The sequence below is a fragment of the Manacus candei genome, unplaced genomic scaffold (assembly GCF_025592945.1).
Source record: "Manacus candei isolate 608988 ecotype Guabito, Panama unplaced genomic scaffold, ASM2559294v1 h1tg000077l, whole genome shotgun sequence".
NCBI classification, from domain to species: domain Eukaryota; kingdom Metazoa; phylum Chordata; class Aves; order Passeriformes; family Pipridae; genus Manacus; species Manacus candei.
In genome coordinates, this window is record NW_026138125.1 from 3730595 (window position 1) to 3747370 (window position 16776).

Below are 16776 nucleotides of genomic sequence, written 5' to 3' on the forward strand. Positions count from 1 at the left end.
GTGGCTATCTAACCAGACCCAGTGTTGTATGTGATCACCCCTCCCTGAATAAACTACTGCACAGCATTTTCTGGGTAGGGCTTCCCTGGGGCAGCTGACACTTCTCCCCTTTTTTATGTGTTGCTTTGCTTCATTTGGTTGGTTAGGGTTTTTTGAGGACAGAATGCACCCCATGCCAACACAGTTTGCTATTCATTCAGCTCCATTAAACAGCACTTTTCTGGGGCAATTACCTGGCCAAAATTAAAGAACAGAACAAGCCTTGTAGTGTTTCCCCATATGTACAGAATCATAAAATTGCTTGGGTTAGAAGGGACCTTAAACACATCTCATTCCAACCCCCTGTCAAGGGCAGGGACGTGTTTCACTTGGTCAGGTTGCTCAGAGCCCCATCCAACCTGGCCTTGAACACTTCCAGGGATGAGGTGCAGATGTGCACACTTGGGACACAAATCCAGCTGAAGAAGCTAAATAATTGCTTTCTCTTGATTTCATATTTTCAAATGCACAGTTCTAAATTAGCAGACTAATATATAAAAATTAATTTTTTAAAACTCTTTAAGGCAAATCTGACAAGAAAACAAAATCTACCTTGCTATCCCTACTAAGCTGGCCTAAAACAGGCCAAGACTATTTTAGCTCAATTTTTTTTTTTTTCTGTTCTTTCTCCTTTCCCTCAAGCTTTTGAATTGTTTTTTTAAAAGAAGCAATCGAGTGATTTAAGGTCGATATGGTTAAAGGTAGACAGAAACTCCACCAAGCTGAGACAGCCTTTACAGCGAATCTTGACAAGCAACAAACATGTCCATTCAAAACAAAAGAAGTAGCAGAGTGAACAAAGGGCAAGAGGAGCCGAGTAATCACAGGATGTAATAAAAGATTACACAGTGCTCACATCTCTCCTCTACTCAACCTCTCTGACTCCCTCAGGAGCACAAGAGATGGGCCTACAGCAAGGAAAGAGTCTTTGCAGCCTCCTTCAGACACTGACATCTGCAAATCAATGCCCTCAGCAATAGGGTGAAAATTAGTTCACCCACTCTAAAGCAATTTGGAGTTTGTTCCCACTTCAAAAACTTCTCTAAAAGCAGTCATTCTGTTTAGTAACATCGACGTTGAGCACCAGAATTGATGTGTTGGCTTTTCTGTCTAAGCAGCCATGGCAACGATTTATTGCTATCAGTCACATCAAAAAATTCTCATAAAGCATCGCTGTAAACAGCTTGGATCTTGCTATCTCTGCACAAAGTTCCCCCAAATCACACTGCTGTTTTGCTTGCAGAACAGAGCCCTGATTACAGTCATACAGAACTATGGCCCTCAGAAATTGCTCCTTTACCAAAAATTCTGAGATTATAAAAAGGTTTTCATTCTAGATGAAACTGAAGATTTCTTTCACAGACGGAAAAGCTGATATTTATCCAAACCAAGGAAACCTTGACAGCATTTTCCTGGGCTGGATGTCAGGCAGTCTAATTGAGCACATCTCCATGCTTTCTTGTCAACCCCAAAGACAGGAGCTCACTGGAGGTTTGTAGTCTGTCTGAAAAGGAGGCCCAGATTTACCAAGAATCTCTGAGATCTGAGACCCAAGTCTGTGGACAGTATTGGATATCCAATAGTTCTGAACGTGTTCAATTCTTGAGGTGTTGTGAGTGTGGAGCCACACAACATGCAAACCATGGCTCTCTGGCAGTTCTTGGTGTTGAACCCTTAGGAAAGAGCACTTAGGAACTTAGAAACTGGCAGCAAGCACATAAAAAACTGGGTAGATGAAAAAGTAACAGAGAGTTTTGCCACAATGACAAATTTTCACTCCATCTTCTGATACATTTTTCTGGGAGAACTTCAACCACACAACTCCTTAATATCTGGTCTTATGTTGTTCTAGAAAGAGTAATTTTGAGCTTACCTGCAGTTTGAGTTCTTTTCTGGTACACACGGATTTCTTTAGCATTGTCAAGTCTAGCAAGAGCCTGAACATCACTGCCATTGTATCTGTTTATTCGTAAAATGCTGAGGTTATCTGAATTAACTGTATATAAATAGTTTTCAAATACTGCCAAACCACGCAAATGCCTAATCTGGAAAAGAAAAAAAAAACAGTTTCATTATTTTAGCTCAGTATTTTAGGCATATCTAAGATTTGTGAACATCAAACATTACTGTGGATTGCACAGAATAAACTGTACAAAAGGTTTTCTGACTATGTCAGGAAATATTTGTAGATTATAAACACAAACTACACTACAAGTACAGTTCACATTCATGTAGATTGAAGTTTATAATTAGAAAAGCTTTGTACAAGAAAGGCAGAAAATTCAAATTATTTAGAAGTCCCAAATAATTTACTCTTAAAATTCCCCAGTTTCTGTCTTCTAAATTAAAAATTCCTGCATATTTTAAGTTCAACAGCTGCTTTTAGTATTGACTAACGTTCATTAACTAACTAGGGTAAGTTAACTACTGTTAACTAGCATTAACTAATAAATATGATAAAGTTAGATATTTTTAAAACACAGTTTATAGGCGTAATTGATCCATTTTTGAAATTATAATCAAATCAAGGCAAATAATGCAAGATATACCTGCTGAATATTTTCTTAAGTGAATACATAAGAAATTAACAAATTCCCTCAGCTATTTTTTTTGTTCCTTTTGTGTTGGTATCTTTGAATAAGTTTGTTTCTCAAAAAGTGAATTCTAAAATTGTATTTATCTGTGATGTGTCTGGGCACATTGATTAAAAATTACCTAATATTAGTTAGTTAGACAACCACAGCTCAGACATGAGTTGTTCAATAACCTAGAGGTTGTGCTTGATTTATAGATTTAGAAAAAGTAAAATGTCTCACTGGCAGTTTTGAAAGCCAAACAAATTAAAGAGAATTTTTTGGCAGATGTTCAGATATTCATAGGCTGAATATATTATTAATTAATAAATTGTTCACCATAAAGTACTTACTTAGCTCATTCACTCACAAATTCAGAGATACATCATCAAAAAACAACCCAAATCCCCCCTCCCCATCATGCACCAAGTATTTCAATGCATTCTGGAAATTACCACCCCAGTTGGTCAAATCTTGCCCTTGTTTTCTGTCCTTACCCAGAAAAAGAAATAATAATTGAGATCAATGAAAATGTTTGATTAAGACCCAACAGAAATTCAACCTAATTATAGTTAGATGGAAAACAGCCTTGAAAATAGTGACACATCTGTACCAAATTGTAGAATTCTCCTCTGAATTATAATCCTTTCTTCCCTATTTCCATTTGTACTCAGTTTAAGTCTTTCTAATTTAACTCCCATGGGAGCTTCTATATATTAACTCTATTAAAACTATGTGACTCTTTTTCCAATGCATTTTATAATGACCTAATTATTTGAATTTGATTTATGCATTTGTTGTTTTTTACATCTCAGGAAGCTTTCCAGATATCTCCTGCATGACTAGAAATGTTGCTTGCTACAAAGAATCGTCCTTTGAAAGCCACCCAGGTTATCAATCATAGAAGCCAGTATAATTTGGAAAGCACATCTTTTGGTGTACAATTGCTTGTACTTGTGCAATAAACTTTATTCCCTAAAATTTCTTGCAAGTAGCTTTCTCGTCTGCTGTTTCCTTGGACTAATGAGGAGTAACTTGGAGAAAGAGTCATTCTAAATCATGTATAAGCAGCACAAAATATCATGAAATCACCAATCTTTCATTGGAGTGGAAAGTCAACCCATACCTTTTGTGACAGCAGTGACCAACTGAGAGGCCAAGCTTTTTAACACCAGCCTTATTAAAAGACACAGATCTCATTCTCCTTTCTTAGCTAGCTTAGAGGAGAAACAATCCCTCTGAACTTGATAAAGTGTTCTTATTTGATTGAAATTTCAGCAAGAAGAGAAAAAACAAGCATCTTTGCTATGACACCAGTACAACTCTGTTACAAGCCTGTAGAAGTATTTGTTAGTTGTTTCTGAAAATTACTTTCCTTTTTAAAGTACCTATTCCAAAATGCTACCTGAAAAAAACCCACCTCTTATTCCAGAACTGGCTAAGGACTGGGAGTAAGTTGGTAAAAAGTAAGAAAGTGTTTGGTGTTTAGTCAGGTGACCTAGACTGCTTTTTGTCACATTTTCTGCCTGTTTTTAGAGGACAGCTATTCTAATCAGTTGTCTCTTGGCAAACAGTGATTACTTGGAAGCAAAGAATGACAGCAGAAAAGGCAAAGTGTTTATTCTGTTTGCATGTTTTTACATACCCTGATTAACCTCAAGAAGAAGCAGACGTAAACATGATGCCCACTCCAGCTCTGGGAGTCCAAGCAGGAACTAGAACAGTTTGGTCTTTGTTAATTTTCCCTGGATTTACATAAATCTCACAACTGCCAGGGAATTCTTCCTTTCTTTGCGACCTTGCTTGCTATCCCACTCTCCAAACTGAAATACTCCTGCTCAAAAACTCATACAGTCTCAGCAATTGTGTATATGACTTTGAACATCTGGATCAGCTGGAAAAAACCACCATTGCCATCAAAAAAATAAGATTTAAGGGCATTCAGATTAGTCTGAATGGGCGAGTGGCTTTTGCTATTCTATTTCTTTTATGTTATTGTGCCTGTTAATCTCTCCTTCCTGAAGAGGTAAGGACATCTTGTCATTAATGATTTATTTCCCAGCACCTTTCCATCACCCCATATTTTCCCTCCTGAAGTCTTTTAAAATGGGAAGTGTGACTTATATTGTGCATTGTTAATGAGACACTGCATGGAAGCAAGTCCACAGGTTGCAAAATGGGCTACAGTGCAAATAAAACAAAATATGCAGATGGATCTTTTGACACCCAACACATCTGAACTAAAGGGAAAAAAAATCTGAAATTCCTGCAGCTGTTAGCATTACGTATATTTATTTATTGATACTGTTACTTTTACTAATTTGCAAATAAATACCTACTTGTCTGCCTTTAATTATCGTGTGCCTCCTTCTCCCTTGATAGTCAACAACTTCCACGCTATCCAGATATATGTCAACCCAGTACACATATTTATTGATGAGGTCTAGTGCAAGAGCAGTAGGCTGTTCAATTTTAGAGTCTACTATCCACGTCCTGTTCATTCCATCCATGTCACATCTCTCCACCTTGGCAGCATTCCCGTAGTCTGTAAAGAAAAGCTTTCTGTTGAAAGAAAATAAGATGTTGTAAGTTTTAAAGGGTGTGAGCAGAGTGCAAAGCTCCTGGTGGCTCTGGAAAAAGAAAGTTTTTCTTCTTTGTCATTTCAATGTTCTATATACTCCATATTGATAATCATAAAATTACTAAAAAAATTCACCGTGTCTTCCAACAAATTCATAATTACACAGAATTACCTTTCAAATGGAATGTACAGAAGTTCTAAATGCATTTTCTTACACCACAGATACAGCATGCAATACTTTCAATTACAATCTGAAATATATTTTTAACCATCATTTGTAAAAAATGGCAAGGAAGTTACAAATAACAGAGTGGAAAAACCACAAAGCACTCACATGATTTGGAAAACAATTCATTGCATATGAGGTATAACAAACACAGTGATCCACACTCTCAGGTTTTTGAAAACGTATTTCTAAAGGAGATGCTTTAGTCTGTGGTGCATTTGTATCCAACCTTGGAATGGTGTTCAGGCTTTAAAATGTTTCCACAAATCCAGTGAGTCATTCCATCCAAGAAAAATGGGAAACTATCAAAGACTTAAAATTGCTACTAAAGCTTCCTAACCCGATACTTGATTAGCATTCACTGGGTTTAGTACACGCAAATCAATTTTGATTAACCTGACAATATTTTAACAAGATTACCTATTTGTGAGAACAAATTACACTTGCAAGCTGAGGACCACCTTGCCATGACTTTAACATGCTGTAAAGAATAATCTGATTCCAGGCTGAATGTCACTAAAACTACTTCAAGAATCAGGATTTCATTTTCTGAATGAAGTGAATTATCTCCCAGTTATTAACACTAATGGGAATAACATTGGATCAACTGCATATAAACCTGGAGATGTCTTTATGCTAAAGAGCATTAATTTATAGCCTTGTAACCTCTCATAAAAATTCAGCATTGTAACACGTTTTAGGCTGGAAAGAATACCTTTGCTAAACAGTCAAATGAAACCCATATCCTTTATTTTTGGCATCTTAAGTAAGAATACATTTTATATGCAACTAAAATGTTTCAAGTGCAAAATCTGTGAATTAAAAAAAGTATTAAAAGTATTAAACGCAGGGAATCATCTATAGTCTATGTACAGCAGCTGTCAAATGCCAAAATGAATTGATCTCAGAATCACAAAATAGGGCCGGAGGAGAATCTGAAAGGTCATGCAGTCCATCACCAGGCCATAAGGCAGAATAAATTTTACCTATAAGATGCCTGAGGGATAACTCCATTCCTGACAGGGGTTTCTATTTATCAAAATAATCCCAAATTCCTGTCTTGTCCTTCATTGTCATTCTGCATCCCCGCTGTACTTTAAGAATACTTTTAAAAACACACACTTAACATTCAGGTCTATATACATCAAAATGTACATAGTACAGAATATGTGCAAAGTAAAAATCACTCCTGCAAAGTAAATGTTTAATTTGGAATGAAAATAGCCAAAAAACCTGTGTGTATACAGAAGCATACACACTTATTTATGTATATATGCATTTCATCAGCAGGGACAAGGCCAACACCAAATACATTGAAAATAAGTTGCTAAAATATTGGATGTACTCTAGTCTACAATCTGTACTTCTTGGGATTTAATTTAGGTTATTTAATGTAACTTTGTATCTCAAGGTTCAACAATTCAAATAAAGCTTATTTTGCAACCAAATGGGTTTGCTCTGATCAGGCACAGGCACACACAGACACAGACACAGACACACACAGATATATAAATACACACACACATGGATATACAAATACACATCCATAAGGACAGCAGTTACAAAGGCCTGAGGTTTGACTTGGGACTGACTCCTTATTGCTTAGTGGTCAGAGTTTCTTATTAAAAGCTTAACATTTCTACAGACTAAAATACACATTAGAATTAATAATCATTTGCCTTTTACAACAAGATTATCTTTTCAGATCAGGCAAGAAATAAAATGTTTGTATGTCAATAACAAATACATCCAGTTAAGAATATCTAATTTAAGAGACTCCTCCACCTTTCTGGGATGGGGACCATGTCTTTGTTTTCTAAATATCTGTTTTATATTAGCATCATTTATACTTAGGAAGTAGCATGACTTCATGTGTGAATGACATTCCTCTTATTCTAAAAATCGTTATTCTTCTCCTGGAGAGTGACAACAATAAAACTTTTTAATTAAACAAAGAGGTAAAAGATAGAACAAGAAAGTAGTTGCCCCTCCACTGCTGTACGATCAAAGAGTTCTGAAAATTAAATTAAGAAAATTAAAAGCTTTACTGTGTAATCTTGAAAAGTAATTCTGTGTTTAAAGACTAATGCAGATTTTTAGAATGAGGTTTAAACTGGAATTGCATTTCTAACACATGAAGTGGACCCACAATTACACTGTATTTCCTTTGCCTCGGGAGCTCTCAAGGATGCACTGCACCAGTATTTATGTCAGCTCAAGGCTAGTTTTTCTGCTCACAAATGATGCTGGATTTGCCTCTCCATTTTCAGCAGAGGGCAATGAAACCTTTTATCCATTCACAGAGGAATTTCAGCAGGAACTGACCATGTGCATGTCCCTGTACAGCCCAAGCACCATGCACTAATATTGACCTTGAGGGATGGGCTTTGACAGGGTCAGGGAGAGCTGTGTTCATTACACCCTTAATTTCCTGATACTGCCAGTGAGGATGCTAATTGAGGCTGCTATAACAGTAAAAGTTTTGGCAATAAATTGAATTTTATTAAGGAATGTTATCTTTTGAAAGCTATAGGCTCCATCATGCGTGGAAATTCTGAATATTCTCCAAGCTCTTTGACACTGCACAGACCCCATATTCTGCCTGTAGTTAATCAACATCTTTTTCATCAAGTCCTGGTGCTTTGCAGGCATCTTATGCTACTCCTTTTTCAAACTTTTTAAATTCATAAAAGCATTTAGCTGTTTTGACTATTCCAGAATGGTTTTGTTGTTGTTCCAGCAGTTAGGAATCTAAATTTATCAACTAATGATGATACCTTCTAGGCTAAATTACACCTACTGGTTTCTGCAGCACACTTATTTGGCTTAAACAGTTATTTTCACCTATCTTCCCCTCCAGAGATATTTCTAGCTGGCAATCGAATTCTTTCACTCTCTACCTTGCAGCTGGAGACAAGCAAGGAAAGGGAGGCTTTCTCCTCTCATGAGATGTTCTCTTTACGTTGCCCTTCTGTGCAGTTATCCCAATTTTAGGTCAGTTATTGAACAAGAGTGGTCAGCAGTGGGTGCACTGTTCCAGATCTGACTTCACCCGTGTCTGCACAATGGAACAGCAACTTCCCTGTCTCAGCTGGAGATTCAGCCATCACTGGATGACATTTGCTATTTTCACAGCTCTATTACACTGATTTACACTCATCCTCTCACCACCTATTACACACACCCTCCTCCTTCTGCTGATTTCCCAGGGTCCAGTTGACTTTCTCCAGTCTATGAAATACAACCTATTTCATAACTTAACAATTCAGTCTTAAAAAGTCATGGATGGAGGTTTTCCAAAAAGTTTGGTTTCAACTAGGAATATGCAGAGACTATTCCCTCCACGTCTGAGCAATGACAACTCTCTAACTTTTTAAAATATCTTCACTGACAAACCCATTGACTAAAAATAGCAATAAAATCATGTTGCCAAATAAAACTAATTCCAGAGGAGAAGAATGTTTTCATGAGACAAAAGTGACTCTGAACTTCCCATCCCTGCTCTCATACCACTGGTCACAGATTCATCTTTTCTTCATTATCAAGCCCCAAAAACACGTAAGGAGACCCTCAAAAGGCCTGCTGTACTTTCCTGACAGAGAAATCTGTCCATAATAGAAAATTCCTTTCAGACCCAATAGTTACTGTCTTAGTTCAGCTGCCAACTCCCTTACCACCACTGGCTTTGTTCAGAAATGTCTCTCTTGTCACTTCCTTTTGTTTTCCAAACTTTCAGTCACCACATTCATAACCCACCTATTTAATTAGCTGAGAAAAAAATGTTTTCCCTGTAAAGCTACATTTGGGCACTTGCATTAATGAAAACTCTTAATTTCTGATGCACTTCAGATGCCAAACACTGCATAGCACAATCAGAGTTTAGGGGGAAAAAAAAACCTCAATTCTGCAGCTCTTTGCCAAAAAGAATCCATCACCCTTGTATGGAACAATAAGATATCATAAGGTAGTTTTTGATTTTATCCTGACACACAACTGTGCTTCACAGTTGAGTGTATTCATGTGACATTATTATTATTTTTTATGCTTATTTCCCTCCTCAGTCTCTCATAACTCTTTATAAGAGGGAAGAGACACACAGGCTGGGAATTGTTGGGGTAGATTTTGAAGGAAAGAATGACAGAGAGCTTGGCAGTTCATAGAGCAGAGTGAACAGTAGTGCAATATTATAGGAGGTAAATTAGTAAAGTACCTATAGAAAAAAGGATCTTTATTAGGTAAAGTTACTGCTGTGAACCAGATCTATCTAGAACAAAGTAAAATAACTGCTACCATACCAAAACAGGAGCTAAGAGTAGAAAAGGACAATATTTAATTTTCAAAAATTACACTGAAAGGATCATTTTCAAGACAGAAGGCTGTTAGAGGTAATTCGTTGATCTTGTAAATGAGCAAGTGACAAAAAGTAAGAGACTTTTTTCCTAATTTAGGAGAGGGATTATGTTGTGGGAAAAAACTCTGAATTGGAATTAAGAGAAATGGTGTGCAATTTAATCTGTTTAAAACATCATTGGCATCGAGTGGCACCAGATGGATATACTGTAGGACAAACGGGATAACTAAACTTAGGGGTACTGTGGTGAACAAGGAGCCTCCTTCAGAGGAGGTGATCAAAACACCTAATTAAAAGGACTGTGTGAAAACATCTGTGGGGCTCTCTGCTTGTAAATTCCAACTTGTGGTATCAGGTGATCTACTTAACTGGATTCTCAGAAGGGAACTGCCTGTATCTGATTTCTACCGCATTTAATCAAAATAAATGTGATTTGATTTGATTTACATTAAATTCAATTAATAATATGCTCTATAGCAGGGTCCAGGAACATTTTACCCTCTGTTGATATTTAGGTTGACTTCTGGGTTCAGTAATTTTCTTTTTCATCCACATCTAAAGCAGAAGAAATCAGCTGCTCTCAGACTCAGTCCATTTTTGGTAGTAAATGAGCCCTGTTCCTTAGTGTCCCATACAGATCTTAGGTACTTGAAGAGCATTACTTGCTAACACACACACATTGAAAGCAATCCTCAGATTTGAGGCAAAGGATATGTTTTCCTCAGGGCAGGAACACAAATACCATTGGATTTGGGCATTTGGGTTACTCCTTCCCCCAGCCTCTTTCCAACAAAACGAAGCATCCATCACCTTGAGGGTAATTTCCCCTGGCAAACCCACACTGTATTAGGGGGGTTAGAAACTAGAAGTCTCTCCAGCAACGTGTATTAATTTTTTGTAACTGAAATTGGAAGCAAACATTGGGTGGATGTTTTTTGTGCTCCATAGGAGTGAACTTCTATTAAAGCTCTGCTGTGATATCTGCAGAGTAAGGCAGGACATATGTTCCAAATGTTCCTGGTATTTTGGAAATCTAGCAGTGAGTAAAATAATAATGGTTTCTTCTCATAGAAGAGTTGCAGATGTAGTGCCACACAGGAAGCAGCAGAGGGTTGAGCTGCAGACAGAAGTAAAACCCAGTCAGACAAGTCATTCTCACCACACAGAGCCAAGCTCCACTCACTGCTTGTGGCACAACAGGCACAATCAGCAAAAGCTCAACCCGAGTGCCTCAGGGGGGACATTGTAACAAAATACCCTTCTCTTTGCAGGGAAATCACCAGTTCAAACAAAGGTTTTTTTATTTGCAGCAAAGGGGATGGTAGTGTGAGCAGAAAACGGGGAAAGTAGCTGTGAATTTGGGGATGGATTGTAAAAAGAGTCAATCTGGTTCACTGCTAAAGTAGCTACAAATTGTCATTAGGTTGTTTTTCCTCCTAACACTGTCCATCTATAGAAGTATGCCTGGTATATAAGGCTAAATCGGTTTCCTATCAATAGGACCCCCAAAATACAATTTCCTTACAGACACAGTAATATGGATTTTCAGAGATGTTATAAAGTGATTGTAATTTGATAATTCAGGACTGTGATTTATTATAGTGTTATGACTACACCCTGTTGTTTTCTACTTTCAAAAAAAAAAAAACAACAAAAAACAACCCTGCCTATTATTTTTCAAGTTTGATCCTTTCCACTATTGAGGGAATAAAAGCCTTCACTTTCTTTTGTCTTAGAGATGTCAATCAAATATACATAAAGTTTTAAATTTCACAGTAATCTTAAAAGATTTGTCTCCTCCCTTTTCCACCCACAAATGCCTTCTCTGCAGGGACAGATCTGCAGATGCCTCTCCAGTGCACCCATCTACCACCTCTGGATGCTGCAGAAATAATGTAGGATGGTAAGATATATGGCAATTTTCTTACACAAAGCTATATTTCTTCATGAGTAAACATTTGGTAAACCCAAATCAACCCTACCACGTTCTCTTTCTTGCTCCACTTATAAATAGGTGTGACTGTCTGGACATGCTGAAAAAATGCACACCTGGAATATAACAGCAATAAATCAAACACACAGAGAAATGAAAATTCAATTCATAAGTTTTGCTGGAGGACAGAAATGTAAAAAAAAAATTGTCTTACACTTGTTCTCATCACAATAGTTGCCTGTGTTTTTCTCTCATCAACAGCAAGACTAAAGTAACTTGTAAAACTTCCTCCCTTAGCATGTATCAAATTTATACTTGCTTAACCTGCTTTCTGCCTAAACACAATTCAATTTCTTTTCTTTAAAATCATGCAATTATCTTGAGTAATTTTGTGCACAAAGCAATTTTCTCAACAAAAAGATGTTGCCTGAATTTTGCAAATTTATTCCCAATATAAAATTTTAGTAAGTAAATCAAATATTAACTTTTCAGTCACTTTTTTTTTTGGTTTCCATAACTATAGGCAAAGTTTTAAAAACTGTCAGTTTGAAATGAAAGACACATTGCAGATGTATTCCTGGATTCATTAAGGGCCCTGAGCATTAGTATTTCATTTGTCAGATTATTGCTATTCATCTGAAAATGTAAGGATTCAGATTTGAATCAGATGCAGAAATCTGGAAGTAGATTCCTTTCAGACTGCAACTGTATTTCCCTATTTGTTACTGCAAGCTCATCAGTTAGAATAAGAATGAAGAAACATTGATTATTCCCATTTTATCACAAACCAGCTGTGCCAAATTGATGTGTTGATCCATTGAGATCCAATGAGAAAACTCATTTTTAAAAACAAAGTGCCATGTAGCATGGTTTTATATCACCATTTAGGCAGACTTTTAATGTGACATCCAAATAGTACCCAGAAGTCTCTAAAATATTTCAAAGATAGTAGATACGAACCCAAAATTATTTAAGAGACTTTTAGATAGTTATAAAATGTGTGTTTACATCCAAACCATGTTGGCTATACTTCAATCTGTAATTCTGAGTCTGGAGTCATCAGTCATGATGATGAATATAGTTCTTATTATCTTGAATATTTATTTCTGATAATTTGATGGTTAATTTCAACTGCTATATATTTAATCAGTTATACAAAATGCACTAAAATAATTTTGCTTCAGAAAACTAAAATTCTGTTTCTTCATTGGCAACTCAGGGTCTGATTTATACATTATCCTCCAAACTCAACTAGAGATATGTGTTTCTAATGTCATTTTTTTTTTTAATTATTCTGCTTTGAATGATTTCTGGAGTAGCAAAATGGTTCCACTTGACCTCTTATAATTTTTATATGAACCCAAGTACATAGCAGAATACACATACTTTTAGACTTATTTTCAAAGACTTCCTTAGTATTGTACCAAAGCCCTTTCTCAGAAAAAAATAAATGTACCACTTTTCCTGAAGCTATTTAATTTTCACAAGACATTATATGCAGTCAGACTCTATTGCTTCTTCCACTTAATAAATTACCTTTTCCTGTAGTTGAAAAGCAACAATATTAAAAATTACTTTTTAAAATAGGATTTTTTTTTCAGGGGAGGAAGAGGGAAGTTTTCATTAATTGTTCAGTTATTGTAGGTGTGTGACTTGCAGCCTGAGGAAGCTCAGGCTAACAGGAAAGCAGTCTGGAGCTTTAGTAGGTTTAACTTTAGTCCTAGAGCTAAGTTCAGCCATGGGGCAAATCAGGACAGCAAGTAGTGATAACTCGTCGTTTAAAAATGACTGTCTAGACACAGGAGGCCATTATTTCCCAAACACAATCCCCACTTCTCCAGAGGCTTTTCTTTCCCAGAGTTTGAGACATGGCCCTTTCAACCCAGCTTGAGAAATGACTGTTATATGGACCGTTTGGCACCACGAGATGCGAAAAATGTACCCACTCAGTTTATCACAGATTTAAAATCACGTTTTCTACACCGCCAGCATCGATCACAACACAGAACACTTTGTCTTCAACTATGTGATTTCTGTCAACCAACTTTTTCTATTAGTGATGGGGAATGAAAAAAGACAGCACTTTTGCAACATTCATTTATTTTAAATTTATTATTAATGTGAAAAATAAATTAAAACAGTTCTTGCACCTTGGTATTTGATGACCTATATCAGATTAAATGTCAGTAAGAGCTGGCATTTGAGAACCTGTCTCATCCATCTTATACAGAAAATGCTACAATAATCATCATTATATAGGATTACATTAAATTAAGCAAAAATCCCCAGTTTGAATATTTTAGAAACCTCAGGGCTCCTTCACAGGCAGGCCTGCAGAAAGGCTAGGATTACATTTAGACTTTAGATCTCAAAGGCTTCAAAACCTGAAAACTGAAGATTTAAAGTCATGATGAGTTAGCAGTCAACAGCAAGGATGCAGATTTTTTTCTTTCCAGCAGATTCACAGAAGAATATATCAGTGGTTATCAACTGCAATGATGGTTCAAACTCTGGAAATCACAATACTGTACACTGCTGGAAGCTGACAGGTTTGCTGTGGGAACCACTACTGTATACTGGTTTATTCTTGCTTTCTCATCTGAGCATTTCTTTTTGCTGCAGTTAAGAAAAGTCACATTGAGGATTCTGTGAAAAGTGACTGTGCTGGCATGTTCCTCAATGCCCCTGCTCTCAAAGCTCTTGGATTAGATTTAAGTCATTGATTATAATCAATGACATCAAAGATGAAGATGATGTTTGATGTTTGACAAGATATTACACTTGAATTTTATATTTAAATATATATTTATTCTAATTTATATAAAAATATACTTTAAAGCAAATCTATACATGCTAATAATCTCACCTTATCCCAAAAGGGAGCAAAACTATTTAATATTTGATCTACACCAGCAAAAACTACTAACTCAATAAAACTTTAAGCTGATTTAAATGGTGCAAACAGCTATTTATCACAGTGCAGAACAGAAAATAGACAGCCTGTACTTGACAGCAACAGATAGAGCTGATCTGTATCTCAGCTTCTTTTTGGGATGAAGCAGTAAACCTTGCAGGTTAAGGAATTATTCCAATCTAATTGATGATTCCAGTTGTGAATAGCAACAAGAAGGTATTCGGGGCTCACCAAGAAAAATGTATCTACCCAAACTATAACAGCCACACAAAATGAAATAAATACAATATTCACATCCAGCACTGCCACAGTCCTGTTTAGAAACCTTCATTCTTTAATGTTTTTGGTTTTGCTTTTTGTTTTGTGTTTTTTTTGTTTGTTTTGGTGTTTTGTTTTTTGTCTGTTTGTTTGTTTTTTAATAATTTTTTAATAAATTCTGAAGTGAATATTAGAACTTGTCCTACATCTTGAGTTTCTGATTAAACATTTTCTGCTGGAGAGATTGGTTTGGATGCTGCCGGTCCCTGCCAGGCTCAGTAATGGCCCATCTTTATGCAGGACTGAGAGCCTCTAATCTCCCTGCTACAAATTCCTAAATGGAGCATTATTTCATGTCAGCAACAAGTGAATTTTGTGATGCCATGACTCACCTTGGCATTTGACAGTAAGTGAGCAAAAATAGCCAGTTCTGCTTTCCCATTCTGCCAACTTAACAAGTAATTTTCTCCCCAAAATCATACTTACAAATTAAATAAAATAAAAAACCAAAACCAAAACAAAAGTCTTGTCTGAAACAAAGATCATAGAAAACAAATTACCAAGTTAATAGAGAGAGAAAGTAAAGCATGATTTATACAGAACTGTAATATTTGAAACTGGGTTGGAAGTATTGTATTTGCATTAGTTTATCTCTTCGGAGATCAAAGACTCTTTAAATCTGCATGATATTTTTTCTTAAGGCCTTACAAAAAAGAACTCAATTTCAGTTAAGTGACAACAAAATTGGTTGCATTCCACCACAGAGAAAGCTCTTGTGTTTTTGCTGTTGTTACTCTATTCTTGATCTCTTAACCTTTAATTTGCAGCAGCTAGTCCTAGTGGGAAGGCAGAATAATTCATAATACCACTACTAATTAGTACACAATCACTAGAACTAATAAGGAGCTGCTAGAAAATTGTATACATGCAGGATTTAAACTCAATGAATGATGATTTGAAGCACAATCACATAAACAACAGAAGGATTTCAATTTGACTTCTGAAGGTTCCACAGCTGAGAGCCCATCAATGACCGGCCACATGACTTAATATATTTCTACTGTGGCAGAGAAGTTACACAAATAATTGTCAAAAAAAAATTCCTGCTTTCTACTCTAGTTAGCAACTATTTTCATAAACTTTTCCTCAAAGTTTTACTGAATGCTATGAAGAATACAAAGACAACAAAGTTTCCATATACATAGCAGTATATAATAATAAGCAGACACTGACAGGAGTATAACAGTAAACTAATGGGGGGTTTGTATTTCGATGCTCAGAGTGATAAATATGCATCTATTTATTTATGTCAGTTATTGGTTTGAAATTTCCCATTTCATTCGAGTGGATCATTCCAATAATCCTTATTTACTGAGTTATCTGCTGCTGCTTTCCACACGAAGTTTGTGTCATTTCAAGAACAGTGAAAACCTGGCATGACAAAGTACTTTATAGAAAAGCCATAATACACTCTCTGTTACAGAATTGTGAACATAAGTAATGAATTAAATAAGAGACTGCAGGAAGCAACCTGGGAATTGTGGGATTAAAGAGGCTGCCAGCTGATCCAGAGACACAGCATCCACTTCTGCTTCAAACACACCATTTATGTAATTTTTTTAAAGTAGTTGTAAAATGCACTAGCACAAAATTATGCAATGTCTTTGTTTACAGAAATAATGAAAGGATTAGCTGAAAGAAAACAAACAATCAAAAAAGTAAAATAAAAACTGGATCTCCCTGACTCCTCCAAACAACCCATAAAACAACCAGCTATAGGAAAATATCACTAAGTTATGCAATAACAAAATAAATAATATTTCCAAGATTCTATCTATCTATCTATCTATCTATCTATCTATCTATCTATCTATCTAATCTATCTAATCTGTCAGACACTT

General features: G+C 36.1%; 1 protein-coding gene across 1 annotated transcript in view; it reads right to left on the reverse strand.

The window, feature by feature from the left end:
- Positions 1-16776, reverse strand: part of LRP1B (LDL receptor related protein 1B) — a 506665-nt gene that overhangs the window by 244919 nt on the left and 244970 nt on the right. The window contains exons 8-9 of the mRNA XM_051810328.1: positions 4952-5174; positions 1913-2084 (exon numbers count right to left, since the gene is read on the reverse strand). Of these exons, the coding sequence (XP_051666288.1) occupies positions 1913-2084; positions 4952-5174 (395 nt within the window). The remainder of the gene's footprint in view (positions 1-1912; positions 2085-4951; positions 5175-16776) is intronic.